This window comes from Trichosurus vulpecula, chromosome X (assembly GCF_011100635.1).
Source record: "Trichosurus vulpecula isolate mTriVul1 chromosome X, mTriVul1.pri, whole genome shotgun sequence".
Taxonomy (NCBI): domain Eukaryota; kingdom Metazoa; phylum Chordata; class Mammalia; order Diprotodontia; family Phalangeridae; genus Trichosurus; species Trichosurus vulpecula.
Genome location: NC_050582.1, coordinates 8,421,098 through 8,439,484, shown reverse-complemented (window position 1 = coordinate 8,439,484; position 18,387 = coordinate 8,421,098). Strand labels below are relative to the sequence as shown.

Below are 18,387 nucleotides of genomic sequence, written 5' to 3'. Positions count from 1 at the left end.
TGAAAACTACTGAAGAATCTACTTTCATTTACTTCTGGGTTTATAAATTATTCCCTGAAGACATTAGGCAGCTTGGTAGCATAGCAGATAAAGCACTGGGCCCAGAGTCAAGAAGGTTAAGTTCAAATCCAGCCTCTACCGCTTCTTAGTGGTGTGATTCTGGGCAAGTCACTTCATTGCTTTTGGCCTCAGTTTCCTCGACCGTAAAATGGGCATAAGTAAAGCACCTACCTCCCTGAACTGCTGGGAGAATCAAGTGTTTAGCACAGTGCCTGCCATGAATAAGAAAAGGTGGCATTTATGGAGATTCGCCCACCCAGGGCAGGGAGGGGCTGGGACAGCTGGCAGAAAACCATCTAAGAACACAGAACACTTAGTATTTCACACTATTAAATCCAGCTACACTAAAAGGAAGACTTTGGGGGCTTTAAGATAACAAGGTGTGAAGAGATGAAAAAAAAGTTCTCTTCCTCCTTCTAGTCAAGAGATGGGGACCATGGGTAGGAAATGGTCCAAACATTGCCGAGCACAGGTGAGGGGAGGACGGGCTTCTCCTTTCTTCTCTGTTACAAAGGAAGGATCATAAGGGGTGGGGGGTAGATGTACAAATCCAGAAGTGACTGATGTAAAACCAAAAGGGAGAGACAGAGACAGAGAGGAAGCGAGAGATAGAGACAGAGAGGGAGGGAGAGACAGAGAGAGGGAGACAAATTTGGACAGAGGACAGAGACAGAGAAAGGGAGAGACAGAGGAAGGGAGAGACAGAGAGACAGAGAGAGGGAGAGACAGAGGAGACAGAGGCAGAGGGAGAGGGGGAGACAAAGACAGAGGAGGAGGGAGGAGAGACAGAGAGAGGGAGAGACAGAGGAAGGGAGAGACAGAGGAGACAGAGACAGAGGGAGAGACAAAGACAGAGGAGGAGGGAGAGGGAGAGACAGAGAGGGAGGGAGAGACAAAGAAGGAAGGAGAGACAGAGAGGGAAAGACAGAGACAGACATGGAGGTAGAGAAAGAGACAGGGAAGAAGGAGGGGCAGAGACAAAGAGAGGGAGAGACAGAGAGGGAGGGAGAGAAAGACACAGAGAGAGAAGGAGGGAGAAACAGAGACAGAGAGGGAGGGAGAGACAGAGAGAGGGAAAGACAGAGACAGACATGGAGGTAGAGACAGAGACAGAGAAGGAGGGACAGCGACAAAGAGAGGGAGAGGGAGAGACAGAGAGGGAGGGAAAGACAGAGACAGAGAGGGAGGGAGAGACAGAGACAGAGAGGGAGGGAGAGACAAAGAAGGAAGGAGAGACAGAAAGGGAAAGACAGAGACAGACATGGAGGTAGAGATAGAGACAGAGGAGGGAAAGAGACAAAGAGAAGGAGAAACAGAGACAGAGAGGGAGGGAGAGACAGAGACAGAGAAGGAGGGAGAGACAGAGAGAGGGAGACAAAGAGAGGGAGAGACAGAGACAGAACAGGAGGGAGAGACAGAGAGGGAGACAAAGAGAGAGAAAGACAGAGACAGAGAGGGAGGGAGAGATGGAGACAGAGAAGGAGGTAGAGATATAGAGCACATGAGTGAAAAGCAACCAGCTCCCCTGGCAGATTTCCTCAAAGTTTCAATAAAAAACATATCCAACACTGCTAATATGTTTGAGGACAAGAGTCAACCATTTATTGGATATTAAGACAGGAGAATTCCTACTTATTGGCCCAAAACACAAATCAACACACAAGCATACAAGGCAAAGGAACACGTAATACTGACAAAGTCATGCCAAACTGGTTGGGAAATACTAGCAGCTAAGGTTACTGGGAACAACCACTATCCTACAAGTCCCTCAGGGAAAAACAAATCCCTACGGCATAATGCAGAACAAAAAGGGAGAGAAAACCTACAAAACGGCTACAACACCTTGATTTAGGAAGGAAAGGAAAGAGAACGGGCAGCCCACCGAGCCCTGGTCAAGCACAGAACATGAGTGTCTTTAGTGTGAGTCAGTTGGGTCAGAGATCCGGAAGTACCACTTGGCAGCTAGGACGAAGGAGGTGTCCACATGCAGACAGCCCCAGGCCATGCCCCGGGCCATGTCCTGGCAGCTCTGTGCCCAGTGGAGCCTGATGCAAATCGCACAGTCAAACAAGAGAAGCTGTGCTGGGCACAGGGGTCATCTTCCCAAGCTACAGAAGACCGTATGGCACCAAAGAAGAGGAGGGTTATATATTCAGATGATCTCGAGGCCTATGGGAAGGAGACACAGAAAGGCAGGCCACAGGCCCAAAGGCTTACAGCTGCTACCCACAATATACACTGTGTTAACTTAACATGACTTTTGATGTTTCCCCAGCCTTGAAAAACTGAGTTGGGGGAGGCGAGTGGCGGAGAACTCATAACTGCCAGGTCTTGATCAGATCAGTCGGTTCATACAATTTTTCAGCACTTTGCATGTTGAAGGCCATGAAGGATTTTCCGGGAAGGGAGCTGAGAATAATGTCCTAAAGCTAATGAAAAGAAAAGAACAAGAAATCAGTGTTACTTGCCTCCTACCTCCAGCTTTGCACATCACTGCCCTTTACACCCTCTCCATTCCAGTCCAACTGGCCTCCCAGAAGCTTGGCATTCCATCTCCAGCCTCCATGCCTTTGAACAGGCTATGTCCCATGCATACAACACACTCCTTCCCCTTCTCTGTCTTTTAGACTCCCTGGGTTCCCCCCAGTTTCAGTTCTATGGGAAGCCTTTCCTGATCCCCTTCCTTAGGGGTCAGTAGTCCCTCCCTCCTCCTGCTCCAATCAGCTTGTTATAACCTATCTGTCTGCAGGCAGTATTCCCTGCCATCCCCACCCCTTCCCAGGAGAATGGAATGTCCTAGAGGACCAGCCTTTTTCACTTTTGTCTGTCTCCCTGGTGCCTGGCACCATAGCTGGGACATAGTAGGTGCTTAATAAGTGCTGGATGGAATGAATTCGAAAGTGGTGGATTTCTATACCTGGTCTCATCATCAAAAAGTTTTATCAAGTACTTAATGAGTCATGCCACACCCATTGGGCTGCCCATCCACAGTCCCTGCCCCCGGAGGCTTATGATCTAAGACCACACTGGCAGATATAAACACAGAAAGGACAGAGAAACAAAAATACAAGCAATGAACCAATATAAATCTGAACAGTAAAGGTCCATTACACACGGCCATCAGGGACAGCAGCAACACAAGCCACAACGGGTAAGAATAAGATACCCTTGGTGAGCGGAAAATGGAAAGAGGAAAACCAAACACCCTCCCAGCCCCCAGCCCCCACCCCTCCTGCTCCCAACCAAGGCAGGCAGCAAGTGACTTACAATGGCCCCAAGGGCTAAGACAAACAACCAAAAGGGGATTTGGAGAAACTCTAACCCTGAAATGGCTGGCACCCAAAGACCACCAAACAGCTGGGCTGGGGTGGGGGGGGGGGGTCGGGAGGGATCTCTGGCTAGAGCAGCCAATAGCAACCATGCTCATTACTGGGCCTCTTCTCTCAGCCATGGCGGTGTGGTGACTGTGGCCCTGGTCATGGCCGTGGCCGTGGTCCTAGTCTTGGCCCTTGCCCAGCTTCTCTGCTGCCTTCAGAGGCACCTCTGGGGGAAAGATCAGGGCTGAGGAGCCTTACAAATGATAACCCTGGAACTTCTGCCAGAGACACAAAGAGGCCCAGGCTTGTGAACACTGTGACCTCCCCCCAGGCTCTTCTGGCTTGCCAGTTTACCTTCCACATATGTGGGCATCAGGGGCTGCTGCAAGCAGTTTTCTGGACACATACACCCAAGTGCTTGTAAGAGGAGAAATACAGACCACAGTGGGCCCCCACAGGGGAAACTACCTTGGGCCCTACCTAGAGAAAAATGAAGCTTGGACCAGTTACTACAAGGACACTTTTGTTGGTATTCTGGAGCAGGAACAGGGAAGATTCTGCCTGTGCTCCTGTCTGGTTAGAAGGAAGACTCTCTGCCTTCCAAGCTTCTGAAGGCCAAGAGGTAGCATTTTCCGAGCTGGGATTGTAACCTGCATCAGCTGCTTACAGAACCTCAGGCAGGTGCAGTAGCCTCTGTGCCTAAGATCTCTCCCCTAGAATTCAGGAGGTTAGACAAGACACCCTTGATGGGTCTTTTCAGTTCCAAAAATCCTCCAGTGGAGCTGACAGCTTTCCTCCTGGTCCTCAATCATTTCCCCAACTAATTAGCCAGTTTAGTATCATGGGCCTGGCTCTCCTCCAGAGAAACTGATCAATAGGAACTGCACAGCACTGACTAACGTCCCCGAAAAGCAGCAGAGCTGGGCTGGGGGCAATGGGAATTAGAGTCGGGCTGGAGGAGGATCAAAGTATCTCAGAGTCTCAAGACCCCTCTGACTGGTCAGGCCCAGAGGCAGTTCCCTTCTGCCAAGGATATAAGAGCAGGACCATTTTCTTAAACAGCAGGTCATTTAATGAAAGGCTTCATTTCTTTCAATTCTCTATACTAAGACCACCAGGTAGAAACAAAAGGTCCACTATGTGAGTGCATGCATACATGGACAGGTCTAACCATGCGTAGCATGCACCCATAAGGCAAGATTCTAAAGAGGTTAAGACTGTCTTTACAAACCAACCAGGAAATTGAAGTTGGTCAATTTAAAGCCCCAACTTATCTGGGCAGAGCCTCAACAAGCTCCACTGGCAGGTTCGCTGGCAGGCAAACCCAAGGCCCTAATACCCCAGGGGTGGGCTGGGCTCCATGGCTGGACCTCACATAATCCATAGGACTTAAAGTCATGAGTGCATACAAAGACACTAAAACAGCTATCAGGACCAGAGACATACCTTGACCAGAGAGGTATGGACTGTCAGCCACCAGTCTACACGATCTCGTATTGGTTATTTGTGATGGAACGGGAGAGACAACAGGCCAAAAATATACCAATTAACTGGAAAGAGAGCATGAAGAGAGTCAGACAAAGGGAAAGAAGGAGCCCTAGGAATCCAAGAGGCATCAGAGGTGGCCATATAATCCTCTCCCAACTCCTCATTTCCCGTGGGTGGTTCTGACTTGTGGGCATTTACTTCGGTTGAATAATGTGGGTAAGGCCTCACTAATCTGAGAGATGAGACTGAATCACTAAAACCTAATCCTACAGGCAGAAGTTTCTCAACTTCCCTGTCCCTGGCAACAAAGATTCAAGGAGAAACCCTCCCAAGTCAGAGAAGGTTCCAGAAAAGAGCAGTCAATGGTGAGAAGTGAAAAAGACCTGGGACCCAAAGTCAAGAACTGAGAATAAATACACCTCTCTGGAGACTGAGTGTTCCAGACCAAAGGACCACAGACAAGAAAAATCTAGTCGACTTTCTGTGGAACCAAAGAAGTGGAAACAAAGTGGGCACCCACTGATTAGGGAATGGCAGAACCTATCAGGGAATGTTATTATGGGTAAGAAATGATGAAAGTGAGGAACTCAGAAGAAAAACATGAGGAGATCTAGACAAACTGATGAAATGAGTACAATCAAGAGAACAATTTATGGAACAACGAAAAAGATTCAAATGAAAAATCAGTAAGAGGAGGCAGAATTCTGAGCAAATGTAATCATCAGTACAGGTCCTGGCAAAAAGAGAATGTCATTTATTTCCATCCTCTCAGCAGAATGTTGGACCAGTTATTGTAAACACAGATAGATAAGGTCGCTCACTCTATGGGGGGCAGGAATGGCTTGACTGGTTTTCTTTTTGATAAAGCAAGTTCAATTCCGTGGGAGCTTTCCAGAAAAGACTTTGAGGTCAAAATACAAATGTGCTCAACACAAGTGATTTTTCACAAGGAAGAAGAGCTGAGAACAATCATCTCGATGCAAGAGAAGGCGCAAAAATGTAAGTGGGGACAGGATGTCTGAGAAGAACCTAGAAAGAGCCACACTACTGAGGATCTGTGAGGACAGTCAGACACAGGAAGTCACAAGGAAACTTGGTGTGACTTGAGATGGGAGGACAGGGCAAAATGCAAAGCCCAGGAGCCATGGCCCGCTAGCGTACAGCCGCCTCAGCTTTTATACTATGGAAAAGGAACACCTGTTAGATCAAAAGAAACCTCTCTGAACCAACTAGAGTATATAATAATGATGCATCATTATAATAATGATGATGATGAGGGGTAGGATTTATCTAGTGTTTTAGGTTGACAAATCACTTGACAAATATGATCTCATTTGAGCCTCACAACAACCCTAGCATTTAGGTCCTATTATTATCGCCATTTTACAGAGAAGGAAACTGAGGCAGTCAAAGGCTAAGTGATGTGCCCAGGGCCACATAGCTAATCTGTATCTGAGGCTATTTTGAACTCAGGTCTTCCTGCCTCCTGACCCAGAGCTCTACCCACCACAGCACGCCTGTATATGACTACAATGGAATATTATTGCACTGCAAGAAACCATGATTCTGAGGAATCCAGAGAACCCTGGAAAGACTTGCAAGAACTGATGCTGAATGGAGCGTTGCACAATAACAAAAAGGACAACAGCTCCAAAAGACATCGGAGCTCTGCTTGATGCAGGAGCCTGCATGACTCTTAACCAACCGGAAAGGCGATTCCTGCAGACCTCCTATCTCTTGGCAGCAAGGTGGTGGACTCTGGCTGAGAAACGAAACTTATCCTATCAGATGGGGCCAATGTAGATGTTTGTTTTTCTTGAATTTCCTTCTGGATTACAAGGAAGCTGGGAGAGGCATGGATGGGGAGGGAGAATCTTCGGCAAGCAACAGCAATGGTTTGGGGGAAAAAGATAACAAGAAATTACTTTTGTTTAGGAAAAAATCAAAAGCAAAATCCTCAGATCACAAAATGAAGACCCTAGCCCTGAGCAAATGATGAGAAAAGCGTTAGAGCACTCGAGTACTGGTTAGTACAGACCAAAGACAACATATGCCTATGCACAAGTCCCTGGGGAAGGTAGCATCAAGGAACAAGGACGAGAGCCACATTCCAGGTTCTCTGGAAGTTAAGAGACAAATAAGTGTCCTGTTCACACATCACCCCCCAGGGCCATGATAGGAGCTGCAGAGCAGCAGCATGGACCTAGCAGGCCAGAAGCCTTGGCTTCCAATCCCAGCTCTGAAACTTACTAGTTTGTAACCCTAGTACAAGTCACTCAATCAACAGGCACCACTAGTGACTTGTGTCTGTCACTGAGACCTGAGAAGCTCTATCTATGTTACCGGAAGGAGTCCTGACTCCAAGAATACCCCTGGCTGAGAAAATCTACCTTCTTTATATTTCTATATAATCAAGTCCCTAGTGGGATGACAACAATAGCTCCACCAACAAAGGAAGGTGTTTTAAGCACGCTTGGGGATAATTCATATCTTAAATCCTGGATTTGGACTTGTGGATGCACTGGCACTAAGTGTCTGAGTTCACAAAAGAGAATCCTAATTATGTTCCAGAACCGTGTCTAATTACAGGCAGAGACTAAAGCCAAGGTTCTTGGGCATCCTGTGTTTTGTATGATGCTGGAAGGCTGCCCTAACCAAGAGGTACCAGTTCTTTCCACCACAAACTGCCCTCAAAAGATGTGTACCGGTGAAGGTGGTTCCAATCTAGGGGGAAGAAGAAGGGCTGCTCTGTTGGTTCCAACCTAGGGGGAAGAAGAAAGCGCTGCTCTGTTATTTTTAAAGAATAATCATGGGAAAAGAATGAGGGAAAATGGAAGAGGAATTCAGAGAACAGCCAGCTATTTCCTCTAGGCTTTCAGCATGACACGTATGCCGCCCATATGGGAAAACAGAAAGATAAGACTCAAGACATCCAAAGGCCATGGGGGCGGGGGGAAATTGAGATTTGCTTTTTCTTTTCAAAACTCAGAAACCAGAACCCAGACCAAATGGTTCCAGATGCATTAAGCATTTAATCCACAAAACAAACCTGAGCTGAAAAGTTGTGTCTGATCATCACGTGTATCAAGAAGAGAAAATGCCACCTTAAGGGAAAGGAAGGCCTGCCTCTGCTCAGACCTTGAATCATAAACCACAGGCTTACCAGTGGAAGTATTCCAGCTTACTATAGATGCTAATGAGGCCTCAAGGAGGTCAAATAAAGGGAAGATCCCAAATATACAACCAATCTTCGTGGAACAATAAAGAAATGGAAGGAAATGGAATGCCCATTGATTGGAGAATGGCTGAACAACTGTGGTATAAGAATACAAGGAGTATCATTGGACCAGAAGAAATGACAATTGTGAAGAATTACAAGAAACTTGGGAAGATAGGTATTAACTGAGACAGAGTAAAGTCAGAAGAACCAGAAGGATAATTTATACAATAAAGGAAAACGCAAAAGATCTCAGAACTCAAATCAAAGTCATGACCAATCATGACTCCAGAGGACTGATAGGAAGGGGTTATGAGTAAGCATATATAGAGTGCCTACTATGTGTCAGGCGCTGTGCTAAGCTCTTTACCTTGATCCTCACAAACTCTAGGAGTTAGGTGCTATTATTACCCCCATTTTGACAAATGAGGAAACTGAGGCAAATAGAAGTGAAGTGTCTTGCCCAGGGTCAACATGACTAGTTAAGTATCTGGGGCCAAATTTGAACCCCCTGGCTGCCTCTCAGCACTCCAAGCCCAAATGAGGCCTACACGTGGTGAGGTGTTAAGGTTACTGTACTTGTTACAAAAAGGGTGGGGGAAGAGGAGGAGTCATTGAAAAGTGACAGTGACCAAAAAAAGCATGAATAAAAGATTATTTTCAAAAGTCAACTCCATTGTGGACAAGGGAAAAAAAAGCCAGTTCAGTGTAAGGACTCACCTGAAAACAAGCAACCCCAAAAGAAATGCCTGCTACAACGCCCAATTCCGATCGCATAACAGTTATCACTTTTACAAAACAGCCCTAGAAGGGAAAAAAAGAAAACAAGTCCAGCACAGCCCTCAGGCCTGGTTTTCTTTGTGGTAGAGAAATGACGGGATTAGCCCACCTCTCACCTAGAGAGGGGACTCTGGCAAGTCATCGGTGATCACCTTCCCAGACGAGGGCCTCGACTTTCCAGTGGGACCTCTCAAGGAAAAACCCCTTTCCTCACTTGGAGCATAGTTACCATTCCCCAGAAGTAAAACAAGGCACATGCTAACCACCCGCCCTCACCTTCCCCAAGATGGCCACCCACCTCCTGACTCTGCTTCTTCAGATCCTTTCTGTCAGTCCAAGTACAGCTGTGAAACCTGCAGCAGCTCCAGGGAAAGCCTTTCTCTGCATAGTAGGCAGTAGTTTCCCAGTCGGTGGCACTCTGGACCCCACAGCAGTGCAACTGAAAAAGTCAATTAAGGGGGTTGGGTTTGACCCTATGTGCATCACAGGGCATGTCACATAAGGCCTAGCATGAAAATGGACAATAATACTCGGCAAATGAGACCAAGATGAGTATTGTGGAAAAACAATCAGGATAACATAGGATCTAGCAGCTTCCACATTAAGGGACCGAAGGGCTTGGAATATGATATTCCGGAGGTCAATGGAGCTAGGATTCAAACCAAGAATCACCTACCCAGCAAAACTGAATATCATGCTCCAAGGCAAAATATTGACTTTCAATAAAATAGAGGACTTTCAAGCTTTCTCAGTGAAAAGACCAGAGCTGAATAGAAAATTTGACTTTCAAACACAAGAATCAAGAGAAGCATGAAAAGGTAAACAAGAAAGAGAAATCCTAAGGGACTTACTAAAGTTGAACTTTTTTGTTCACATTCCTGCATGGAAAGATGATGTGTATGATTCATGACACCTCAGTATCATAGTAGCTGAAAGGAATATGCATATATATATATATGTGTGTGTGTGTGTGTATGTACATGTATACATATGTGTGTGTCCATGTATGTATATATGTAGGTGTGTATACACACACACACACACACACACACATATATATATAGACAGAGGGTACAGGGTGAGTTGAATATGAAGGGATGATATCTAAAAAAATAAAATCAAATTAAGGGATAGGAGAGGAATATATTGAGAGAGAGAGAAAGGGAGACATAGAATGGGGTAAATTATCTCGCATAAAAGTGGCAAGAAAAAGTGGTTCTGTAGGAAAGGAAGAGGGGGCAGGTGAGGGGGAATGAGTAAATCTTGCTCTCATCGGATTTGACCTGAGGAGAGAATACCACACACACTCAATTGGGTATCTTATCCCACAGGAAAGGAGGAAGAAGGTAAAAGGGGGCATGATAGAAGGGAGGGCAGACAGGGGGAGGAGGTAATCAAAAACAAACACTTTCGAAAAGGGACAAGGTCAAGGGAGAAAATTCAATAAAGGGGGATGGGTTGGGAAGGAGCAAAACATAGTTAGCCTTTCACAACATGAGTATTGTGGAAGGGTTTTACATAATGATACGCATGTGGCCTATGTTGAATTGCTTGCCTTCTTAGGGAGCGTGGGTGGGAAGGGAAGAGGGGAGAGAATTTGGAACTCAAAGTTTTAAAAACAGATGTTCAAAAACAAAAAAAAAGTTTTTGCATGCAACTAGGAAACAAGATACACAGGCAATGGGGCTTAGAAATTTATCTTGCCCTACAAGAAAGGAAGGGAAAAGTGGATGGGAGGGGACTGGGGTGACAGAAGGGAGGGCTGACTGGGGAACGGGGCAACCAGAATATACGCCATCTTGGAGTGGGCAGGAGGGTAGAAATGGGGAGAAAATTTGTAATTCAAACTCTTGTGAAAATCAATACTGAAAACTAAATATATTAAATAAATTAAATAAAAAAATGAGACCAAGAGATGTGAGTGGCTAAAACGCAACAGGCTCCCAACACAGGCTCTTATACTAGACCACACAATCACCGATGCCTTCCAAGTGACCCTCCCCCTTCCAAAGCATCCTCAGACTATGGCATGTTCCGTGGGCAGCCAGCCTACATGGGCAGCACCTAGGCCTCAATGTGAGGCAGGTACCCAGGTGAGCTTGGCCTCAACCCCCAAGGATGAGAGGAAAATAAACTCTGGAGAAATGACACCCAGTGGGCCAGCTGAGCGCAGCCCCACGGAACAGCTTTGGGCTCCCAACGCTGCTGCTGACAGTGTTTCCACACTTTGTTCTCTGAATGTTCTGTGGCTCTAAGTGGCTTGAAGGGTAAATGCAAGAGTACTGAACAGGAGGAGAGTGGGCTGAATGGCCCCTGGGAAGCCATACAATTCTCCTGATGACGCCCAAGCCCAAGCTTCTCCTTGAAACGACTCATCTTTTTAATACCAATATCTGCCTGGTGATGCTGTATGGCTATGAGTCACAGGACCCGAGTCTCTGAAGAATTAAAGTAGGGATGATTCAGAGGGCAATGGAAAAATGCATGGTGGGCTGGAGAAGACTATGATACATCCTAAACAAGGAATTATAAAGAAGAAGTGGAGTCTAGAATAATCTCTAAAGAAACATACAAGTAAAAAAGATGTACTGGTACCAAAAATGGCAAGAGCCCCACCAGAGAACCCCTGGGCTCCACCAGTATCCTGGTAATGTTGAGGAAAGGGAGGAAGGCAGAAAGGTGAGGCCCACGTGGCTGACTTATGGCTGGGGCAGCATGGCTGCATGGACGAATCTGCACCACGAGGGGGATGCCCCCTGAGGAGCTCACCGATCCACTCAAGCATCCGAGTAGGAGTAGGCATTTGAGAAGCAAGGCTGGGTGAAGAGGAAAAGGTAGGCCTGCTGTTGGAAGGGCATGCGTGCATGGGAGAGGAGACTGGTAAGACAATTCTGGGCACGTTGTTGCACTTCCCCTTGACTTGACTTGACAGCTTCTTAAGAGTTTTTACAAACTTTCCCCAGCACTTCTTGCCCTCTCCCCTCTCTCCAAGATAGCACCTTATTGTTGTTGTCTCATTCTCAAGGAGGACCAATGACATCAGCAGGGTGATGTCTTGACTGCACCGGCTGCATATCTGACATATTTGCCTCAGCACTCTGCCTGCCTTGGCTGGAGAAATGGCAGCCCACCTCAACCCTTCCACTCCTCAGCCCCTCAAAGCCTTAACCCAACCCTTAGTGGCCAATTACAATCTAACCACCCACTCAGAAAACCACCCCCCCAAACCAGAGGCCAGATTACAAAGAAGCCAGTTTGGATTACACTTCTAGCCTAGGGTATGCTAGGACCCCTTGGACCCTCTGCTCCAAAGGAATCCGGGACCTTCTGTCCCAGTCAGCACATCATGAAGGCCCTCTCAGGGCACATCCTCCCATGGGGGACATTTAAGATAAAGCACCAAGAGGACACACTTACAGTTCTCTGGATGGTATCCACTGCCTCACTCCTTTGAATGTCGGTATCATTGTACTGCTTCAAGGAAGCCTCATAATTCATCTTAAAGCTGTTCTTAATCTACAGAAGGAAAAAGGAAAGCCAGTGAACAAAATCTCAGGGAAACTGCTTAGAGAGGAAGTGCCCACCTGGACACAACCAATAGTCCACCCAGCTCAGTATTCTGTCTTTGGTAGGGGCACCCCAAGGTGGCTTGTGGGACAGGAAGAGTCACCTTCCTTAGACCAACCTCCAAAGTTTAGGGATGCAACCCAACTATCCCTAACTTGGCCTTAATATTGTTTGTGATACCAGTTGGCAATACCCCATTAAAATATATCTTAGAGACCATGGTCTGAGTCATATTACAGATCAAACCATGTGTCCGCCCTGTGAATGGGCTAGAGAGGGCTCATTTCTGATAGCAACATGGAAAGCCTATAAATGGACTAAATACAAGAAATATTTTCAAGAGGATCTTGTTTCAATGCTCCAGGAACGAACATTCCAACCAGGTTCTACTATGTACGAAAAGAACTTGAGATCATAGATTGAGAGCTGGCAGAGATCCCAGAAATCATACCTAACAATCATAGGACCTTAAAGTTCAAACTGGAAGGGAGGCCAGAGGTCATCTGGCTCACAGGATCATAAAGTCTTAACTCATCTCCTTAGTGGCAGACTACAATCTAACCACCCACTCAGAAAACAAACCCCAAACCTTAGGCCAGATAACAATGGAGAGAGGTCCAGTTCCTCTTCTGTCCCATGGGATGTGCTAGCTCCCCCTTTGACCCTCTATTGCAAGAAGAAATCAGGGACTTTCTGTCCCAAACACCACATCAAGAAGGCCCTCTCAGGGCAGAAAGGAAAAACACTTCTTCCTTTCAGAGACTTTATAGTCTACAAGCACGAGGATCCAAGGTTTGGAGCTAGAAAGGAGCTTGGAGATCATCTGACTCATAGGAACAGATATTTAGAGCTGGAAGGGAGTCTTGTGGGCATCTTTTCACCAGGCCATCCTGTTAGTAGATCACTAGTGTACTTCCAAAAAAACCCTTTTATCATGTGACTTTAGCTCCCAGACCTGATGGACAGAAAGCAACATCTTGCTTGAATCAACCAACCCACAGGTACCTACCGAGGACCTAGCATGAGCTTACCAAGGAGCTGGGAGCCAAAGCATACCAAAATTTCTAAGTAGAAACATGCACTCAAGAAGCCTCCAATCTATATGGAAGAGCTGAAAAGGAGCACTGAGTCCAGGGAGTCTGGGGCTGCCCCTTCCAATCTCACCTGAGGCTCACCACCTGGGTTACTTCCCCTTCCCTCTGTAAAATCAGGGGGTTGGATCATGTGGCCATTGAGGTTCCTTCCAGCTCAAGATCTCGGATCCTATGACCCTAAAGAATTCCATGCCTGGGCAACTCTTTCAAATTAAAAGCTCCCATTTGGGACCCATGTCCTAACATCTCATGAGGGTCAAGCTAATGAGGCCTACCCAGAAACTAACCATGTTTATAACTGGCCTTCATCTGAGGAGTTCGGTGAAGGGAGTAAGCACCTACTATGTGCCACATTAAGCACTTTTTACAAATATTATCTCATTATTATCCCCATTTTACAGTGGAGGAAACAGAGGCCGTTCAAAGTGAAGTGGCTTGCCCAGGGTCACACAGCTAGTAAGTGTCTGAGACTGGATTTGAACTCAGGTCTTCTGACCTTCAGGCCCCAGCAGTACTGTGGCATCACTTAGTCGCTCCCTGGGATGGGACTCATTAGGCAAACATATTTGGTTCAAGTCCTCAAGCACTTACTTGGTACCTACTATGCTAGTTGCTGGGGTTACAGAGATAAAAATGACAGTCCCTGCCCTCAGGAGCTTCCATTCCACTGGATTGAGCATTTATCATTAAAAAGAAAAACAAGTCAATCTAAAATCTAGCTACAGAAAAATCTAAAAAAGTGTCAGCCAGCAGAGAGGGGGCCTACTTCATTTTGTAAACCTTCTTATATCAGCACACTTATAAACTGAGCTGTCCTCATTCAAAAATAAGGTCTATTAAACTCTCACCCAAGTGACAAAAAAACCAAGATCATCAGCTATTAAAATAAGTGGGAGCTCTTTTATAAACTAAGGGTCAGTTTAGCACTATAGGCAACAACAAAAAAAGCTGGATTCCAAGGCAGAGGTCCTAGGTTCAAATCAGGGCTTGGCCGAGTGCTACATCACTGTGAAGGGCAGTTGGGGGTACCATAGTAGAAAGAGAGTCAGGAAGATCTGAGTTCAAATGTGGCCTGAGACACTTCCTAGCTGTGTGACCCTGGGTAAGTCACTTAACCCTATTTGCCTCAGTTTCCTCGAGCTGGAGAAGGAAATGACAAACCACTCCAGGATCTTTGCAAGAAAACTCCAAATGAGGTCATGGAGTCGGACGTGACTGTGAAGCAACTGAACCACAATATATCACTATGAGGCCCTGAGCAAGTGGACTTCTCTGGGCCCCAATTTTGTCTTCTATAAGGTGAGGAAGTTGGACAAGGTGATCTTTCAAGTTATTTCTTCTGATTCTTAGTTTATGATTCTAGGATCCCTTAGTTATTTAAACTCTTAAGTTAAACATGGTGACAGGGCCAATTGCATGCTTAGCCGTTCTAACAAGTGGGGTCTGACCCTCAATGTTGCCATTGAAAAGTCATCCTTCTGAAGGACTAGCTTATCCCAGCCCCTGGATTCAGCCTTACCTCATGCCTAAAAACAAATCCTACAATAGCAGCCACCAGTTCCACCAAGAAAATAAGAGACAGGAACATGGCATACTGGAGAAAGGAAAAACCACAAAGTCAGGTCAACACAAAGTCTTGTAGTCGACAGCCTATTAAGGAAACAAAGTTACAACGATTCATTTTCATCTGTGACAAACAAGGATGCAGGGGAAAGCAACAGGGAACAGGGTGTGCATCTTGTCAATTCAGCTCACGAATCTGGAAGTCTGGCACACTGAGAGGGTCAAGACATAAGGAACAGAAACTCGGACTTGAATAGGAGATTTGGAAAAGTTGTGACAAGATGCAGGGAAACTATCCTCCCCCACCCTCCAGTAGAGGAAAAGGGAAAATGGCGGCTGAGTCCTCCAGCCAGGAAGAATAAATCCCCTTGCCTACAAAAACTAGTACTCACCAGTTTCAGCATCCAAGCTGAAGCCCGGCAGGTAGCGAAATAGCCGAAGGTGCCCAAGAGGATAATGACGGTTCCGGTGCCAATGAGAACAAAAGGGACATTGGTGGCCTTCTCATTTAAGAGGGAGAAATACACCTCCAGGCTTACCTTGCCCCATATGCCAACTGTAAGGAGGATCACACCTGTGAACTGATGAGAAATCAGAAAATTGAGAAACAGTTACCAGGGGGCTCTCCCAAAAGGCAGAGAAAAAGCCTGGACCCTGATGTGCCCCCGGCCAAGGAGGAGGCCAGGGTGGGACAGAGATGGCCGAGCTGTTCCTAATTAGGCTACGGAAGACAAGGAGTGCTGGAGGGAAATGGTGGAGAGAACGTATCTTCCTTGTCCCCTCCCCCCAAAGAAGCTTCCAACCCAGCAGCTGCGAGGAAGGCCTGACATCTCTACACCGGCTCACCCAGGTGGGCAGGGCACGGCCCAGGAAACACCTGGGCAAGAAGGCGCCTCATCAAACCCTCCATCCTCAGGTCTTCCACAGACCGGAGCCCGGATGGATGATGTGGCCGGCTCCCCCTCCCCCAACGGACCCTTCCTCTGGCACGGGGGCCCTCCGTGTCCGTGCCCCTCCCCAGGAGTTCGAGGCCTCGGGGGCAGGTAGAGACGGCGGGGAGGAGGGAGAGGCCCGTGGGGGGGAAGGGGGGCGTAGCGCCTTCCTTACCCCCCCTCCCTAATGGCCGACTTACCTGCGGGAGCCGATCCGCGCTTAGGAAGCACAGAAAAAAGAAAAGGAGAGATTACCTGGGCCGGCCAGGCAGCTGGGGGGAGGGGACGGCTCCGCGCTCGGAAGGCCCGCGCCCACGGCACCCCCCCGACGGGCCCTCTCCCCCCTCACCCAAAAGATGAAGGTGTAGGTGAGCAACACGCTCTTGAGGCATGTGATGACCGGCTTGGTCTGCAGCCTCCTGGACGGGGACGCCATGGCCCGGGGGACTGTCGCCGCTGCCGTCGCGGTCACGATCGTCGCCGCCGCCGCCGCTGCCGCCGCCGCCGCCGCCGCCGCCGCAGCTCCGGGTCCCGGTACGGCTCCGGCCGGCCCCCGGGCACTCCGGAAAGGAGCCAGGAAATAACAGGGGAGGGCCCGCTGCAAGCAGCTCGGGCCAGCCCAGCCAAGCCGGAAAGTCCCGCCCGGCCCGGCCTCTATACGCCCTCTACCGGTCACCACGGGAATGAGAAATCCCGCCTTCTGACGCGCGGGCCCGCCCCTCATTCAGCAGTCACCAGGAGAAGCCCAGGGTCCTGGCCACCGAGGCCCACGAAGGGCCTTCATTGGTGGGGGGATCTGCCAAGGAGGAAACGCCCTCCTCCAAAGCAGGTGGGCACCTCTCGGCGACTTGGCCAGTCACCCAGCGGCATACGCAGGGTGTCCCAAAAGTGTGGGTGCAATGTCAAGCTATTAAAAAAACCACTCACGTTATCGATTGGAAATCTACTCAGAGTTTGCAGTTAATACTGACATCGACTAAACCATCTTTCACTAGGATGCTGGTGCTGGTTTCATTCTAACTCAGTATGAAAAGGCTTTTTATCCAAACCTCAATCATTTAGTTTTGGTCTTTCACCTGCTTCTTTCACGTGGTTGGGACACACCAGAACACCCCCTCCGTTTCCCACCCCACCATGGTCCTCATCATTCCCTTTCTAAGCCACAACTTTTTTCACTAACATGACTACTTTTGAAACATTTCAGTTATTTACCAAGTATTCAACCCCTTGACAAACCTCTTGTACCCCCCCCAGGAGGTATCAGGATAATTCACACCCCAAGTTGGGGACCCCTAGCCTAGTCTGATGGAAATAACTCAGATTCCCAGATTCCCTTATCATTCAAACGTGGGAGCTACACTTGACCTTGGGGATCACCCAGTCCAATCTATTCAATAAATAAGAAAAACAAGGTCCAAAGACACAAAGTGATAGCTCAGGGTCACAAAGCTAGTGAGCAACAGAGCTGGACTTTACACGAAGGCCCTGTGACTCTGAGTCCAGTCCCTTGCTACTTATTATAAAGCATTTCATATAGCACCTGTTTGAGACTCATACCAAACACTGCAGTTATTGCTGTCACCACTTTACAGGTGAGGAAATCGAGACTTGGAAATATCATATTCGCCTTAGAGAACGTATCCTCTTTATGTCTAACAGTAACTGGCCCAAATGTCCTCTTTGTCACTGATTTACTTGGGTTCTCTTGGAGTGAAATGAGGAGAGCATAGCCTTCCAAGCTCCCCTTGCCCTAGCAGCTTGGGTGCCCAGATGACAGAATATCTTCCCTCCAGATTCTAAGAGCAGCACTGAGTGGTTTAGCATTAAGCCCTGACTACTGTGCTTCCTCCTAATGATTATCAACTGATGTTGATGAGCCAGCCAGACTTAATTAACTTTTGGAAAATGAGTATTTACTATAATGGTAAAGTTGGTACAAGACATTTTCCCCAAAAATCTGTGACATACTCTCCCAAGAAGAGGCACAGAGAGTCCAAGGGAAAGTGGGCTCAAGCTTAGAGCACACGTGGCCAAGGGCTTAACTCCCAGATCATGGAAGTCCTTTTGTTGGGGACTTCAAGACATCTCCCTTAGCTATCATGGAGCTTTTCTTCTGAACTCCTTGGAGTGCCTTTAATCTCTCTTTCCCTATCAGTTCTAGTCTGTTCTTGGCTCCCAATGCAGACATCGATGCTAGCTGTTAGGATGCTAATGGGAAGTCCCAAATCCTCTAAACCCTGTGAAACTTAAAACATCCTCCTTCATACAAGAGAGGCATTGGGGTAGGCTAGTGGAGCAGACCAAGACTGAGGCCCAGGATGATCCACCTCCCCCCAACCCAAGCAATTCCTTCTCAGTGGCTTAGGTAA

The 18,387-nt window shown here is 47.5% G+C and overlaps 1 protein-coding gene across 1 annotated transcript; it reads right to left on the bottom strand.

The window, feature by feature from the left end:
• Positions 1-2,291: 2,291 nt before the first annotated feature.
• On the bottom strand, positions 2,292-16,656 carry TSPAN6 (tetraspanin 6). The gene is made up of 8 exons (XM_036739845.1): positions 16,368-16,656; positions 15,479-15,667; positions 15,043-15,117; positions 12,280-12,378; positions 9,161-9,301; positions 8,803-8,886; positions 4,824-4,927; positions 2,292-2,489 (listed from the first exon to the last, which is right to left on the bottom strand). The coding sequence occupies exons 1-7, from the start codon at positions 16,452-16,454 to the stop codon at positions 4,859-4,861; spliced, it is 744 nt and encodes a 247-aa protein (XP_036595740.1). The 5' UTR covers positions 16,455-16,656; the 3' UTR covers positions 2,292-2,489; positions 4,824-4,858.
• Positions 16,657-18,387: the final 1,731 nt, after the last annotated feature.